Source organism: Brugia malayi (genome assembly GCF_000002995.4).
Source record: "Brugia malayi strain FR3 genome assembly, contig: Bm_v4_Chr2_contig_001, whole genome shotgun sequence".
Lineage (NCBI taxonomy): Eukaryota > Metazoa > Nematoda > Chromadorea > Rhabditida > Onchocercidae > Brugia > Brugia malayi.
This window is the reverse complement of record NW_025062476.1, coordinates 11,761,746-11,780,183: the sequence shown is the minus strand read 5'-3', so window position 1 is coordinate 11,780,183 and position 18,438 is coordinate 11,761,746. Positions and strand designations below refer to the sequence as shown.

The 18,438-nt window shown below is 20.4% G+C and overlaps 1 protein-coding gene across 1 annotated transcript in view; it reads left to right on the top strand.

Moving 5' to 3' along the window:
* Positions 1 to 3,134: 3,134 nt before the first annotated feature.
* Positions 3,135 to 18,438, top strand: part of Bm8494 (UNC-52/Perlecan, putative) — a gene marked incomplete at both ends in the record, with an annotated part of 54,084 nt that continues 38,780 nt past the window's right edge. The window contains 14 exons of the mRNA XM_043079304.1: positions 3,135 to 3,249; positions 3,985 to 4,014; positions 4,734 to 5,003; positions 8,674 to 8,816; positions 9,266 to 9,514; positions 10,615 to 10,823; positions 12,332 to 12,509; positions 12,729 to 12,869; positions 14,873 to 15,040; positions 15,375 to 15,461; positions 16,030 to 16,119; positions 17,122 to 17,240; positions 17,474 to 17,562; positions 17,866 to 18,244. Coding sequence (XP_042935238.1) covers positions 3,135 to 3,249; positions 3,985 to 4,014; positions 4,734 to 5,003; positions 8,674 to 8,816; positions 9,266 to 9,514; positions 10,615 to 10,823; positions 12,332 to 12,509; positions 12,729 to 12,869; positions 14,873 to 15,040; positions 15,375 to 15,461; positions 16,030 to 16,119; positions 17,122 to 17,240; positions 17,474 to 17,562; positions 17,866 to 18,244 — 2,267 coding nt within the window. The remainder of the gene's footprint in view (positions 3,250 to 3,984; positions 4,015 to 4,733; positions 5,004 to 8,673; positions 8,817 to 9,265; positions 9,515 to 10,614; positions 10,824 to 12,331; positions 12,510 to 12,728; positions 12,870 to 14,872; positions 15,041 to 15,374; positions 15,462 to 16,029; positions 16,120 to 17,121; positions 17,241 to 17,473; positions 17,563 to 17,865; positions 18,245 to 18,438) is intronic.

Sequence of the window (18,438 nt, the reverse complement as noted above, 5' to 3'; positions counted from 1 at the left end):
ATAATATTTTAAGAATTTATAATCAATAAAATATTGCTATCTGTTGTTATTATTATGATTAATTGTGCATACGAGTAATAAATTGAAATATATTTCAAATTTGTAAAAAAAAAAATTACACAATTCTATTTCAGAGGATTTTAATTTAAATTACACATTTCTATTTCGAAGGACTTTAATTTTATGTCAAATATGAAATATTATCATTTTTTTTTTTTTCCTTTTGCACTTTTCTACGCTGTAATAATTTATCCCAAATTTAAATATTTTAGTAATATGTTAGCATTAAAAATTCATTCAAACAATTAATTAATAATAAAAATTCACAAAATTTATAATTTATTTAAAAAGTTCATTAATATCTTTTTACTAGTTTTAGTGAAAAAAAAAAAAATGATAATAATTGAAAATAAAATAAATTTATAATTTTTGAATTTTTTTTTTTTTCTATACAAACCATTCGTTCAATAAAAAATTGGAAGGAAATACTACTTTTAAATGATATTTTTTAGTTTTTTTTTTTTTTTTTTTCGCAATTTTCTTTTATCTTTTATTTCAATTATTAAATTTAACAACAATATTTTCAAAACATTTTAAATAATCAAAGCCCTTTTTCTTTTTGTTTTTCTGTTTTTTAACCTTTTTTCTTGTCCTTTGACCTTTCTTCTTCTTTTTTCTTTTCTGTTCTTTCCTGTTCGTTAATTTTATATGAAGTGCTTATTTATAAACATCTATTTGAGAAAAATTCTAATATTTTCATATATTTTTGTTATAAAATAATACTTTTATCAATTAAAAAAATAAGAAACGATTTTTCATTTTTTCTTGGAAACAAATTTTTGATTATTTAAATTATTTTATTTTGTTAAAATTAGAAAAATAAATAAAAGTTAAAAGTAAAATGATAGCATTTTAAAATAAAAAATGAATTTTTGATTATGGAATGAAAGCATTTCGCTATGGGTAAATCAATTATTTTGTTTCAATACTTTCTTCTTTTTGGCAACAAAATTTTTAAAAACAAAAAAAAAAAAAAAATTACAAAACGATGAAATTATTCCTTCAATTAATTTCTTAAAACAATTAATCATAGAGCAAAATTAAAATTCAGAATTTGAATTTAATTAGCAAAATATTTTTTTTTTCTGAAATGTTAACAGTATTATAAATAGCATTTGATTTTTCAATATAATTTATCATATTTTTGAAATAATATTTTAAATAAAAGAAATGATAATTTTAATTAATTGTTTATATATGTATAATTTTCTTAATAATAATTCAGAAATGGTTTACCCAATTTTAACAACTGAAAACTTTTTTTTTTTAATTTCAATAATTATTAGTTCGGAAATATTTATATTGTTACTGTATTTGGAAGATTAAACTTTTTTGATTTGTTGTCTGAATTTATTATGCAAAATTACTGTAATCCCTTAAATATTTCATTTATTAGTTATACTCTCTCTCTATCTCTCTCTCTCCCTTCTTTTATTAGTTTATCAGTTATTTACTTTTTTTATTAAACATTTGGTTGCATACTGTAGTACTACTATAGAATTACTGATATGATTACTGATAAGATATGAGAAGGAAAAGAGCAAAAATAGTTTAAATTTGCAATTTACTTTTTCGTTTTTTTTTTTTTTTCTAATATATAATTTATAATTTTTTAATTTGTAAAATATTTTTATAATATTTGCAATAAAAAAAGAAAAAAAAGTTTGCTTTTTATAATAAATGCAAAAATCAATCGTTTGCTTTTTTTTTTAATTAGATTTTTACCCATTTTGAATTTTTTTTTTTTATCATTTGAGAACAATGGATTTATTAAAATTTATGATTTAAAATTATTTTAGATAATTAATTTCAACTTATAATATATGTGTTATGATTGTGATAAGTTTAAAATTTCATTTCAAAAAATAAATTAATAAATAAACATTTTGAAATAGTGAACAATCTCATACTTAAATTTTATTCTTTTTTTTTTCCTATCAAAAATTATTGAATTTAAAATAATATGAAAAATGAGAAGAATGAAATTTGAGATAAATGTTAATTTAATTTATTTGAACATCGTTTTTTTTTTTCGGATTGAAATGAAAAGAAATATTAGATTTTTAGTAAAATAAATATTATTTATTTACTAACGATTTGAATTTATTTTTAAGGATATGGAAGTGATCATTTTTTATAATTATATACTATATTATTATTTAAATCAAATTTATGTTATGTTATCATCAAAATTTGTTTTTTTCTTCTTACTTGTAAAACTAAAATTTCTTTCCTTTTTTTTTTTTGTAAATTTGTAATTATAATTTTAATTGGTTATTAGATTGTTTAATTTTACAACTACTATAATTGAATTGAATTAAACAAATATATATATATATATATGATAGTATTAATCATTGACTAATTTAAGGGTTGATAATTAAATTAATTAATAATTGGGAACATTAATTGAAAAATTGCAATGAAATTTTTTCAAATTTTATAAATAATTTATTTAACTTTTTTTTTTTTTTTTGTCTACTATATGAAAATTAATTTTTGAAATATAATTCTATCTGTGCTATTTAGTCTAAACGTTTATTTAATTATTAATACTTTTCTAAACTAATATATGTTTTAACATTTTATTTCATACGTGAAAAATGCGTGAAACGTGCGTGAATTTAATGAAATAAATAATATTTAATAATTATCATTTTTGATTTTTTTTTTTTTTTGTTTGGAAAGAATTTATATAATTTCAGAATGGCATTTATAAATTTGGAAGAATGCATGGAATTGTATTATTTGCGCAAATTTTGAAAATATTTATTAATATTTTATTAATGAAATGAATTTAATGATAATTTCATATAATTTTAGTACACCTGGAATGAAAAATTCAATTTTTTAACAAAATTTTGTCTTTTTTTTTGTTGTACTTAAATTTTTGATCCTAAAGCCTTTTTTATCTTTTTTTTACCAGTACCTTTCTATTTTTTTTTTTTTCAATTTTTTGATTAGTTAACTAAAAATAAATCTCAAAATGAAAAAACAAAAAAAAAAAAAAAAAAAAAAGAAATGAGCAACCTGTCGAAATTAATTAGTATTAATAATGGAAAGGTAATACAGGTATGAGGGAGTTATGCCGGTTAAGGATATTGACATCGCCATTGGTACTAGTATTATTATTATTGTTAAATTCTATTGCTACTGTTAAAGCATGGAATAAATGGAGTTTTAATAAATGTAAGTTATTAAGTTATAAATGATATAAGTAAGTTTTAATCGATATAAGTTATTAAGTTATAAATAATATGAGTAAGTTATAATGAATATAAGTTATTAAGTTATAATCAATATATGTAAGTTGTTGAATTGTAATTGATATAAATTCTTAAGTTGTAATTAATAAAAGTTATTTGAGTTATAATCAATGAATGTTATTTGAGAAGAAAATAATAATTAAACATTTTAGGAAATTCAAAAATTATAATTTTCTAAAGTAATAAATTTACGTTAAATTCGTTATTGAATAATAATAATAATAATAATAAATGTAAATTATTGAAAATGCATGAAATTGAATTGAAAAAAGTTAAAAATATATAATTTTATAGATAAGCATTTTTTTTATTATTTTATAAATTTATTTTTGTAAATAATTTTTTTTTTTTTTTAAATTATATTTATACGGTTTTATCACACTTTTATCTATTGTAATTTTAAAATATACAAAAGAAGACAATTTTAAAAATTATTGAAATAACTGAAAATTTTTGATAAAAAATAAAAGTGAAATCAAAATTTTGAATTTCTTATCAAGTTAGTGTAATAATTTTACACTATTATGATTAAATAATAGATATAGTTTAAATTTATTTATTATTTTTAATACATTTAGGAAGGTTTAAATTTGAAATAAATTATATTTGTAGAAAATTTAATTAAATTTGATCATTTTGTATATGTATTATATTTCAGATCAAACTGTCGATGACTACTATTCACCTTGTTAGTTTCATAATTCCTAAATGAATATATTTCAATAGCTTTAATTAAAATAATTTCTTTGAAAAAAAAAAAAAAAACAAACGAAAATTTAATTTTCAAATAATTTCCATTTTTATAAATTAATTTCAATTTCACATTGTAATGCTAAAAATTGTTCAAAATTTATGATTTTTTCTTTTTTTTTTTAGTAATTTCTTTCTTTTTTTTTTGGATTTTTTTTTTCTTGCAGAAATTAAAAAAGTTTTTTCATAATTTTTAGCCAAAAAAATTATTTTTTTTTTTTCTAAGATTATTGTTATGTAATTAAAAAACTTTTGAGATTTTTAATTAATTAACTTAGTGCTAAAAATTAAAATACAACATTTTCCTTTTTTTTTTTTTTTTCAAATTAAAACTTCTATACATATCTTTTAGATTAAATAATTATATTAAATTAACACTTTTTTTTTCTGATTTATCTAAAAACTAAATTATAAGCTATTAATTATCTAAAATAGTTGTTAGTATGGAATATTTTTCCTTCTATTTTCCTTTTTTTTTCAAATTAACTTATAACCATTTTTTTTTTCTTTTTTTTTGAGATTAACTTAAATTAATTTTTTTTTTTTTTTTTAGTAAATTAACTTTAACTTACCTAAAAAAATAAAATATAAGTGTAATACTTATCTAAAATAGTCATTAGTATGGACAATTTTTTTTTTTCTTCATCCTTTTTTTAGCAGTACAAATTACTATTTATCCAACGGAAGAAAATATTTATGAAGGAAATGATGCAACGTTTAATTGTCGTGCACGTACTTCTGACGGTGTCACACATTCGGAAGTACGTTGGACACGTTACAATGCACCAATGCCTAATTCAGCGTATGAAGTAGACGGACGTTTAAAATTTTCATCAGCCGTATCGTCTGATAGTGGACGATATATTTGCTCAGCAAATATTGGCGGACGAACTTATGATGCATCAGCTCAGTTAAATGTACAACGTTGTAAGTTTCATTGAACAGAAGAGAATACGTATCAAATTTATTAAAATATTTTTTTAAAAAAAAGAGAGAGAATTGATAAAAAATTTTAAAATATAAATGTTAAATATAAAAAAAAATATCAAAATATTCTAATAGCAATTTTTTTTCCGTTTTTTTTTTTTTTAAATTTTTTTAAATAACTCATACAATATGTAAGTATTAATGTAGTCATCAAGCTTAATTAGTTATATTTTAATTTTAGAATTTATTGTTGAATTTTTTTATACACTTTTATGTTTAGCAAAATTAAAAATAACACCGTCGAATTATATAATTATAATTAGTTACATTAATAAAATGAAAATTAAATTAAAACTTTAAAAAAGGAATTATTTTTTTTTTTTTTTTATACGTTATATTTTAAAAATAAATGTAATAAATTAATAAATGACCATTATTAATTATATATTAATTCATCTTATTTACATAGAACTTAAGTTTTTTTTTTTTTGAAATAATTATTTTTTTCTCTCTTTTCAACTATGATAAACTGATATTTGATAACAGTTTTGTTAAATATTTATCACTTATGATAATATTTGCTTTATAATTAAATTACTTTAAACGTTAACAAATACTTAACTTTCATATATTTTCGAAGGGAAATTTTCTTTTTAATTTTTTGAATTTTGAAATGCTAGTTTAGATAATTTAAAATATAATTAATTGTACATTATATGTGTGTATATTAGGAAATGTGTACTTAAAATAGATGACAAAAGAAAATTTAATTAATAATTATAATTAATGATTTTGACCATTCATATGCAAATCAATTACTAACAAAATAAATAGTTAAATTATTAATTACAATTTCTAATTAAAATTAAAACAGTATAACTGATCTAATCAAGAATTTATGCTTTTATAGTCTTTCAAAAAAAGTTTCATTTGAATTTAAACGTATGATATTATTATTATTTGAAATAATTAAACTGTTTTTATCTTTTTTGGTAAATCTGATAAATTTCCATTTATTGGAATTTTAATTACCGTTCCGGAACGAAAAAAAAAATGGAGAAATAATATTATTACATCATTTTACACATCAATCATTTCTGAAATTCCATAAAGAAATGATTGTTTTTATCTATCATTGAAAAAATTCTTTCCTAAATTAGTACTTAAAATATTTTGTGATCGTTAATTGTTATAGACAAACTTATGTTAAAAAATAAAATTTAAATTTTATCTCTTTAATGATTATTTCTATCATATTTTATTCTAATTTCTAAAATTTAATTTAATCATAAATTAATTCATTTCTCTTACGCTTTTCAAATTTATCAAAATTCATATTGTCATTGATATTATAGTAATATTTGATAAAAAATATTTCAAATTATGTATATATATATATCAACTTTTTAAACAAACACATAATTTAATTTAATTTAATATAATTGATTCAATTTCAATTTATTCAGTAGTATAACAAATCAAATATTTGTGTATTGTTTTAAATTTAATATGTTTTGAACAAATAAGATAGACACGTACGCTTAATGTGTGAAATTAAAATGACGTTTTATTTTTCTTTTATAATTAACTTTTGACAAATAAAATGACCAAAAGAAAGTAAACGAATAAATTAAAATAAATTTTTATTGAAAATAATAAATGAAATGTTTCAAGCTTATACATATATTAGTAGAATTGTTAAATAGAATGCATCGTGAGAGGTGAAAGGTGGAAGGTAAAAGGTCAAAAAAGGCAAAAAGCAAAAAAATGAAAGTAGCGAAATTGTAAATTTGTATTTAATTATTATTCATCAAATTATTTTATTTTATTTTTTTGCTTTTTCGTTGTTTATCATAAAAATTTTTTTTTAAATACTATGCATTCAGTGAAGTAACATAGAAATTTATAGAAAAGTACAATGGAAATTGAATTAAACTTGTTTTGCTTTTTTTTTTTTTTTATTTTTCTTATTTTTCTATTATCTGTTAAGAAAAATAATGTTCGATAATTAAAAAAAAAAAAACAAGAAAAAAAATTATTTGCCGGAAATGAACCTGTTTTTTCTCTTTTTATTTTTTGGGTAAAAGCTGGGAAAAGAAGAAATGGGTAAAAAAATAAAGTATATGATAAAGAGGGAAATGTAAATTATTAATTCAAATAATTAAAATAATTTTAATAATAAATAGAAATCATACGTTAGCAGAAGTAATACACTAATTTCAAATATTCTAAAAATAAAAGCAAAAAATAAAAAGTTGGAAGGAGAGTTAAGTTAGTAATATCTTTTTATATTACACAAATTTTTCGTAGAAATTTTGCATTTCAAAAAAAATTATTTAGAAATTTCTTTTTTTTATTTGCATTTTAAAATAACTATTAATTAGAATTATAAATATTCTTTGTTAATATAAAGGTAATTTTAAAAAAAAAAAAAAAAAAATTATCAATCGAAAAAAATTATTTCTTTTTTTAGAATTTTGTATTTCTAGAAAAATTTTTTCATAATTCTAACTAGTAATTATTTTAAATTTTTGAAATTCTGAAATTATATTTCAACCGCTGATAGTATTACTTAATTTCAATGTTTTACATTTTTCATTTTTCAAACTTATGACGAATAATTTTTTGGAATGCTTTGTTCAAATTTCACTTCCATTTTTTCTTTCGATAATTTGAATTAAATTCAAATTAAAACGTTTATCACTAATTTAAATATTTCTAAAGTTACTTGTTGCTGTTTTTGTTATTGTTTTATTGTTATTGTTTCCGTAAAAATGAAAGTAAAAAAATAATGTATCATTATTGATCAAATTGAATCAAATTTTATATTAAATTATTTTTGTCATATCAAAAAGAAATCTTTTTTTTTTCACTTACAGTAAAAAAAAGAAAAAAATTGTAAATTTTTTTTTCAGCTAAACTTAATGTTAGTACTATGCATGGAAGTTAATGATTTAATTAAATTTCTAATTAAATTATTAGTAAATTTTATTGAATAGCAAAAATCATTAAAATCGATTACATTTGGAAGAAAAAAAAAATTGTTCCCATAATAATACAAAAATTAAAATAACGAAAAAAAAAAGAATTGAAATTTCTGTTTTACATTCATTTCCGATTGTCTTATTTTGCTTTTTCTTTAAATGATAAGTTTTAATTGAGTAAGGTTAGCATAATATTTTGAATTCAAATTAATAGTAATTACTAATTCAATTAATAATTTTAATAAGTTCAGCATAATATTTTGAATTCAGTTAAATTAAATTAATATTTTACTATAAACTTCCAATTATTTCCTGTTTTAAGACAGAAATAATCTATGAATATTCTTTAAAAATTAAATTATTTTACAATTTTACAATGCTAATTTCCGGTTGTTTCATGATATTTCGACGATAAATACAAAAAAAAAAAAAAAAACAGAAATTTAATGAAATGAATTTTGCTAGCTATTTTCAAATGAATTAAATAAGCAAAGAAAAAAAAAGAGATAAAATAGAAATATTTGAAAGGAATAATTTCAAACTGGCAAATATATTTACAGGTAAAAGTTTCATTTCTTTTTTCTTCTTTGTCATCTTCAAGGTAAATTAAAAATTTTCAATATAAATAATTATTTCCTCCTTTTTTTTTTCTTTTTGCTTCTTCATTCCTTCATTCCTCACTATAGATGGACCACAAGAGTTCCAAAATATCCTACCACAAACCGGTTTATGCCGGATTGATGAAAGAGCTTGCGGTAATAATGAATGTGTTAAAACTGATTATGTTTGTGACGGTGAACCGGATTGTCGAGATCGTAGTGATGAACAGGTAGACCATTTCATTCTTGTATATATTTTTTCTTTTTTTTTTAAATAAATTTAAAAAATTTTTTTGAAAAAAATAAACAAACAAATATGTATATTAAATACTACAAATTAAAGTATATTTTAATTTATATTTTAAAAAATGCTATTGAAATTTATCTTATTATTAAATGAATTTTATATAATTTATCTAATTATTAAATAAATTTTATTAATCCTTTTTTTCTTAATATTGCAACGAAAAATTCGGATAATATTAGCACCAAAACTAAATTGTAATATTTTTTTTTTTTCTTCTTTTTAAAATAATTGATGAATTTATGGTTAATTAAAATAAAGAAATTAATTTGCTTTAAAATATTTAAATCTTAGAATTAGAAAAATTGATAAATTTGTAAATTTGTAATTAAAATAATAAAATTAATTTTATTATAAAAATGTTTCAAATTATAGAATTGTCCATCGTTACGTTCATGCGAGCCAAATGAATTTATGTGTACTAATGGACGTTGTGTACAAAAAATGTGGCTCTGTGACGGTGACGATGACTGTGGTGACAATTCGGATGAGCAAGCATGTAGTCATCGAGCAGCATCTGATGGTTGCGCGACAAGTGAATTTAAATGTCGCGATGGACGACAATGTGTACCGCTTAGCTTTCATTGTGATGGTACCAATGACTGTCAAGATGGATCTGATGAGGTTCTTATTTCTTTTGTTTATTTGTTTATTTTTTTGTAGGAATTTAAAAATATTCGAAAATATTTGAAAATATTTTATAAATAACACATTGTTATTTCAATGATATTCAATATTAATATAATCATTTAGTAGTATTTCGTGTAAGTTTTGTGATGTAATTTTTTTTTTTTCGATATTTAATTTCACGTAATTATTCGATGATTATGACGTATGATCATTCTGCGTTATTCAGTACTGACGTAATGTGATCATTCTGCGTTATTCAATATCGACGTAATGTGATCATTCTGCGTTATTCAATATTGACGTAATGTGATCATTCTGCGTTATTCAATATTGACGTAATGTGATCATTCTGCGTTATTCAATATTGACGTAATGTGATCATTCTGCGTTATTCAATATTGACGTAATGTGATCATTCTGCGTTATTCAGTACTGACGTAATGTGATCATTCTGCGTTATTCAATATTGACGTAATGTGATCATTCTGCGTTACTCAATATTGACGTGATCATTCTGCGTTATTCAATATTGACGTGATCATTCTATGGCATAACTATTATGCGATATTCAACATGCTCTGGCTTGATTACTCGATGATACTTAATATGACGTGACGATTTTGTGACATTAATTGTTCTACGTACTAAATATAATGTAGTTATTCTATGACGTGATTATTCTGTGACGTGATGATTCCGCCATATTCACTATGACGTGATTATTGTGCGTCATTCAATATGACGCAATTATTCTACGCTATGCATTTCATTGTATTAAAAAAGTTCTTCTCTCTTTTCACTTTTTTTTTTTTAAACATCTGCAAATAATTCAAATCTTATATAATCATAATTAAAATGATTAAATGCTTATTTACTGTTAAATAATCGAAAGAGAAAAAAAAAAAAAAAAAAAAAAACGCAACAATAAATTTAAACAAAATTATAATTATCAATTAATTAACATTCATATGTTTTATTTAAAAATAAAATCTTTCATTTCCATTTTACAGTAAGAAAACAGAGTTTTTTTTTTTTTTTTGCATAAATTAATTGTCAAAGAGAAAAAAGTGAAATTTACAAAATTTTATTTAAAGATTGGATGTGTGCAACCGACGATTGTACAACCACCGGAAACGAATAAGCAGGTGCATGCTGGTGGTACCTTTCAGTTAACATGTAAAGCGGTAGCTGTACCTGAACCATACATTAATTGGCGTCTAAACTGGGGTCCTGTTTGTAATCCACCAAGGTGTACACAACATTCTGAGGGCGGTCTTGGTACACTTACAGTGAAAAATGCTCAGTATGTGTTTCTCTCTCTCTCTCTTCTATAAATATTTGATTAAAAAATACGAAAAATAATTCATTTAAAAATTTACTTCTTTCTAATAATAATAATTAATTATTCCAGTTTTTCGATTAATTCGAAATAGAATGATATGAAGTGAAAATATGTGTAATTTATATTTATTAAAGGAATAACAGGAATTAAATAATTAGAAATGAAATAAATGGATGATCAATTAGGATATCATATTTTATTAGTAATTAAAATAAATTTGTGTTTATTATGTAACATAAACATTGATAGAATTTCATAAATTATAGGAATAAAAAAAGCTAAATAAATAAAAAAGAAAGTGGAGAAATGCTAATATAAAAAATATTATTGAAATAATTTTGAAATTACAAAAAAAAAAAAAAAACACTTAATATGCATATTACAGCTATTATAAATGAAATAATATAATGAATTTGTTTTTTTTTTTTTGTTTTGAATAATAAATTTAAATTTAACCATTTCTAAAATTCATTGGAGTATTTCAAAAAATAAAAATAAAGACACTGAATAAAGGATTTTAACATTTATTCAAGTCTTTTCCTCATCTTTCTTTCTCTCTCCCTCTCTTTTGCTCTTCTATTAAAAGAAATGAAATTTTTTTTTTTTTTTTTTTTGCAGTAATTTATAAAATGCTAAAATGCTTCACATATGAGTCATTTGCATTTCTATTTCTATTAAAATATCTTTTAAAGTGAAAAAGATAAAATTTTGAAATATTTTATTTAAAGAAAAAAGTTTTCTCTGTAAGATAAATGAAAATGTTTGAAAAGTGAGAAAAGAGGGATAAATTAATGTAAATTGTCTAGAAAGACAGTTGTCTTTTTGATAAATATTGCACAAATTATCTTTTAAAATTTATTTGTAAAAAAAAAAAAAAAAAAGGAAACGAAGCGTAAAGAAGAAAAGAAAAAAAAAAGATTGAAATGATAGATTATTGAATTATTTATTTTAGGGCAAATTTTTACAAATTTGTTTTCCTCCTTTTTTTTTTTTTTTTTGTTTTTCTCTTCAACTGAAATTTTTATTTAAATTTTCATTTTTTGTTTTTGTAAAGTAACAAAAAACGAAAAACAAAAAAAACAGAAAAACTGAAAAGTAATGCAAAAAAAAAAAAAAAAAAGAAGGAAAAAGAAATGAAATTTTTTTAGGAAAGTAAATGTATTTATTTAAATGTTAATTAAAAAAAAGTTATAAAAAGAATTAAATTGCTATAATTTTACTTTTTGAATCTTTCTTTTTTAGTGTTTATAAAAATTTAATTTAAAAAATTTTAAAAATTGAACAAAAATTAAATTTTAGATCAAAGGAATTGTTTTTTCTTTTATCCTATCGAGATTGTTACTAAACAATACCAAATTTTTAATAATTTCGAATTAAAATTAGTTCAATAATCAAACTCAAACAGTTCTGTTTTAAATGAATGAAATATGAAAATGATTAAAAGTTTAATAATTGAATAAATTTTCAAGACCACTTGATCAAGGTGCTTACACCTGTGAAGCAATTAATGTAAAAGGTAGAGTGCTAGCTACACCGGATTGTATCGTTCGTATCGTTAATATTCCGGCTCCTGAAATGCAAACACAGTGCAATATTGTCGGTTCTGTAAGTCCAATTCCGGATCATACAGGTCGATGTCAATGTAAGGTTAGCACTTTTGCATTATTTAATTATTTTTAAATTAATTAAATTATTATTTTATTCAATAAAACGGAATTATCAATTTATTATATACAATCAATGATGCAACAAATTGTAATTATTAATATTATATTAATTAAATAAATCAAATAAAAATAAACAAAAAAAAAATATTTTATTAAAAAATTAAAATTTTCAAATTTTTTATTTGTTTTTGTCTTCCAGCCATTGGTAGTAGGTTTAAAATGTGATTCATGTAGTCAAGGAGCATTTCATTTACATGAAAAAGCACAACAAGGTTGTTTCAAATGTTTTTGTTTTGGTGTCACTGATCAATGTCAATCATCTTCATGGTACAGAACAAAAGTAAGTTTGCATTTTCTTTTTTTTTTTGTTTATAATTATAAGAAACAAAAAAGTAAACAACAAAATTGAATAATTAAATTTTCGGTTATATTTATGATTCTTAAAAAAAAAAAAAAAACATTTAATGAAATATTTATTCCACTCTTTTTCTTAATTTTCTTTTTTTTTTTTTTTTTTTTTGCAAAAGATAGTATTTCACAGAAAGAAAGAAAACAAATGTAGTATTGATTTTAATGAAATTTATGCTTGAAGATTAAATTTTTATAAAAGAATTACATATGAAATTATAATTTTAAGTATTTAAGAAATTTTTTTTTAAAAAATTAAAATTATGATGAAAATATCTGAATGTATCTGAAATTTTTATCATTTTTTTTTCTCAGTATGAAAGGCTTATTTTGATATGTTAAAAAAGAAAATATGTGAATATTTTAAGATAATTATTATTATTTTTCAAAGCATTTGAAAGTTTTGAATAGCTTATCAATTGTAAATAATTTTTTTTTGCAATCACTGATAAATTAATCGAAATAAGAATAAGATAGTTATTTAATAGTAAAAATCATAGTAAAGACTAAACAATACGAAATAAATTCAATAATAAGTTTACTACTGATAGTAATTGATGGAAGTTGTGATAATGATATAAAAGTTCAGTGATAACAACTGATAAAAAAAATTGGATTAATCTGTTTAATAAGTGATATGTTAAAATTTGTTGGATAATAATATGAATTAATAATTTGTGCAATATTATAATTTTTATTATAAATTAAAATTTGAATTATCAGTTAATCAGTCTTATCACTAATCAATCATTTTATTCTATGTTTTGCGTTCAGAATATCGGTTGCGTAAGTTTTAAATTGATTACTCTCTTTACGCACTATTTGGTGTGTGATTAGTTTGCCAAAATTGCACTCATTTTTTTTTTCTCCGATAAAATTTGCATAAAAATATTTAAAAATTAAAAAATTTCTCAAAACATTTTGAATTTTACTCTAATATTATTAGTTTGCAAATAGTTACAATTATAGAAAATTTTCAAAAATTTTCTTTTATGCACTATTTGCTGTGCTTGTTTGTTTTGCTAAATTGCACTTTTTTACAGTAAAATTTTTTTGAAAAAAATTTTTTTTATAGTTTAAATAATTTTTTTATAATATTTTTTTATTTCCTTTTAAATTCTTGTTTGATTGGAGGTAAATTGCAGAACGAGAATGAATAAATATTCTAATAGTAACAAATATTTAGGAAATAATTATTTAGATTAATAATGAACAAATAAATTTTTTGATAAATTTTAAGAATTCAGATGAGAATAATTAAGATTGATTTTTTCTTTCATACTTTTTTTAAAAAATTTTTTTTTATCTCAAATTTTTAATTTTATTAAGAATTAATAATAAGCAAGAAGAGAACTTCTTCAATTTTATTTTTTCTCTTTTTTCACCTAATTAAATTAGCATAAATAATTTTTAAAATTTATTAAAAATATTTATAAATATATATGTATAACTGAATAATATGCCATTAAGCTTTCAGAATATATTTTAAATTTATTGTTTACTTGCAGAGAGGACTTTTTTTAAATAAAATAAATCAAAAATTGTAGCATTGAAATTATTTCATTGCAAAATTTTTAGAATTATTACTTTGTTTTTCTCTTTTTCTTTTAAGAGAAAGAAGAAAATTAGAAATTATCACAGATTTCTTCTTGCTTTACAATTTTATTTTTTACTTTTTACAAAAAAAAAAAAAAAAAAAAAAAAGAAATTTATTGTTTTTATAAAGCTATAAAATAATTTATGATGCACTTTGTTTGTTTGTTTGTTTCTTTTCTTTTTTTAATTTATTGTTTGTTTGAAATATTGTAGCACATAAAAATTTATTATATTGTATTCGAAGCTCATCACTTTTTTTTTTTTTTTTTTATTTTGAAATGTATGTCATTTTCAAATTTTTTTTTTTTTTTATTTTCTAGAATTTCATTTTTTTTAAAGGACAAACTTATTTTGAACGGTGATTCACGAGGTGTTCATATATCAGATATCAATGGACAAATACATAGTTCACAATTTGATTATAGTAAACCTGGAATGGTAACATTTAATGAACCATCATATCAAACAATGTACTGGAAATTACCAACACGTTTTCTTGGAAATAAGGTTTTTAATTTAATTAATTAATTATTTTTATTAATTAGGCATAATTTACACAATACTAATTGTTTGGGTTAATCTAAATTTTGAAGAATATTAAAATCTGATTAAATTTTAATAATTTAATTTTAATTAGATAGAAGAAAAAAATATTTAAATATGAAAATATTATCAAATTTTACTTCAACATACATTTTTCTTCTTAATTTTACAATATTTAAATTTTTTTTTTTTAAACTCATATTTGAAGTAAGACATATTTTAGTATATGAAATGGCTTATTTTAAGTAATATAATTTAAATTAAAATTGAATACTATATTAATTATTGTATTTTGCAGCTAACAGCTTACGGTGGTGAACTTTCATTTGATATACAATATTCATGTGCTGGTTCTGTTAATAATGAACCATTAATTGTTTTGAGAGTAAGTCTTTTTCTTGAAATATTTTTTTTTTTTTAATTATTTTAATTAATTTTACTAATATATTAAAAATAAGAAAAAGAAAAGACAAATCAGAATTTAAAAAAAAAAAAAAAATATATGTAAGGAAAATAGAAATAAAGGAAAAAAAAAGCTAATCAATCAGATTTGATAATTTTTAATTTACAAAAAAAATTTCATATTTTAAAGCAATAACTCGTTACACGTAGAGATACTAATTAATTTAATAACTTAATAATTATCACATGAGTGATTTGAGTTTATTCGTTATTGAATTTCTATTCAAGTAAATAAAAATAAATATCTAATTGTGAAAATAAAAAATGATGCATTATGTTTAATAAAATTAAATTTTACAATATTAAACTCTAAAAATATAAATAAACTCATAAAGTCATTTCAATTTATATCTAAAATTAATACTGTTCATAAGAAGTGTCTGTAATTACGATTGTTAATATAATTGATAAAAGATGATGATAATTTTTAATGATAAGTGATATGATATAGATTAGTGATATTTTATTGATAAGCCTTGTTAATATTTTAGGGTAATGGTATAACATTGGTACATCGTCCGATTGATACACATATGTTTACCTCTGATCAAATAATCCGATATGCCATCAATACATTTGAAGTATGTTTTTCAATTTATTTAAAATCAATTTTATAAATTTAAATAGTATTATCTCTTCATATCATTTAACTGATAAATACAATGATAATTTTATTATTGAAAATGTTATAATTTAAATATTACCATTTCATATTCTTTTTTTGAAATATTGAATTGAAATTTTCTCCCTTCACTTTTATTATTATCATCAATAAAATTTATCATGCATTATCATTCCACCAATCAATGATAGCTACACCATTATAACATCGTGCATCATTATTACCACCACAGCTGTCATTATCACTAATCATTATCATTATTTATATCATCTTTTTTAGCATCATTTTCATCATTATTGTCATTTTAATAACCTTTATCATCATTACTAACATTACCATCGTCATCATCATTACATCATTATTACCACCACAGCTGTCATTATCACTGTCGTTATCATTATCATTATTTATATCATCTTTTTTAGCATCATTTTCATCATTATTGTCATTTTAATAACCTTTATCATCATTACTAACATTACCATCGTCATCATCATTGAATCATTATTACCACCACAGCTGTCATTATCACTATCGTTAACATTGTCATTATTTATATCATCCTTTTTAGCATCATTTTCATCATTATTGTCATTTTAATAACCTTTATCATCATTACTAACATTACCATCGTCATCATCATTACATCATTATTACCACCACAGCTGTCATTATCACTGTCGTTGTCATTATCATTGTTTATATCATCCTTTTTAGCATCATTTTCATCATTATTAACATTACCATCGTCATCATCATTACATCATTATCATTATTGTCATTGCTATCACTGTTACTGTTACCATTATCATTATCACTAATACAATCGTCATTGTTATTATCTTTATTTGCTGTATTCCTATTTCATATTTTTGATTTATTTAAATAAAAAACAATTTCTCTTTTTTTGAAAAAATGATTTTTATCTCCTCTAAGGAAAGAATAATTTTCTTAATTACAGGTAAATTTTGAAGAATTAGATGGTAGACCAGCAACACGAGAGAATTTAATGATGGTACTTGCTAATATTGATATGATGTTAATTCGTGCTACACATTGTTATGGACAACAATATACAAGGTTTTATACTATTAATCTTTAATTTCTTTAATCTTTAATTTTTCAAATTTAATTTTTATTTTGAAAATTTCATTTTTTTTTAAAAAAAATTTATTACTCTTTAATTGAATTATATATTTATACTTTTTTTTTTATTGAAATATCTTGAATAAAAAAACGATTATATGAAAAGTTTATAATTTTCAAATTATTATTAATTAATTTTGTTTGAAAAAAAAAAAATTATATTATAGACTTGGTGATATTACCTGGGAAATAGCAGTGAATCGTGATACACAAGAGAGATTTGCTTTAGAAGTAGAGCATTGTTCTTGTCCACCAGGTTTGTCCTCTTTTTCTCTTTAATTTAATTTTATTAATTAAATGCAACTAATTCTTCTTCTTCTTTCAACGAAATTAATTTTTATTTCATTTTTAATTGTTTGATAAATTTAAAAGACAAAACAAAAACATTTGTTAATATACATTTTTTTTTCTGTTATTTCTAATAAAAATAAATAAAAGAATAAATTATTTTATTAAAAATGTATTAAAAAATTATATAGAATTAATTTTATTTATTACTAATAATTTTTTATTTTTATTTAAATTGCACTTAAATAATTAACTTTATTAACTTTTAAAGGATATACTGGACTATCATGTGAAACTTGTGCACCAGGATATGAACGTTCACCACAAGGTCCATACCTCGGTACCTGTATACCTGTACAACACCGTGTACAATGTTCAACAAGTGGTGCACGTAGCATGCATCCTGGTTATGATGGTAAATGTCAATGTAAAATGTATGCGGTAGGGACGTTATGTGACCGTTGTCCATCTAATACTTTTCATTTGTCACCACGAAATCCACAAGGTTGCATTCCATGCTTTTGCTCTGGTGTCACCCAACAGTGTACCTCTGCTAGTAGTTATTATCGAGCTCAGGTAGCTATCGATTATAGACGAGGTGCTACTGATCAGTTGGAAATTACAACCAGTGATGCACATAGTCCATTTACGTATGTATTATCGTTTTTTTTTTTTAAATTAATTTAAATAATCAAAGAAAAAAGTCCAAGAAAATATAAGTAATACTTTAAAAGAAAAATCAGATAATAACTAAAATTAACTTTTTTTTTTTGTATAAATAAAATATTTGTTTGATAATTTGTATAAATAAAATATTTGATAATTGTATAAATAAAAAAAAAAA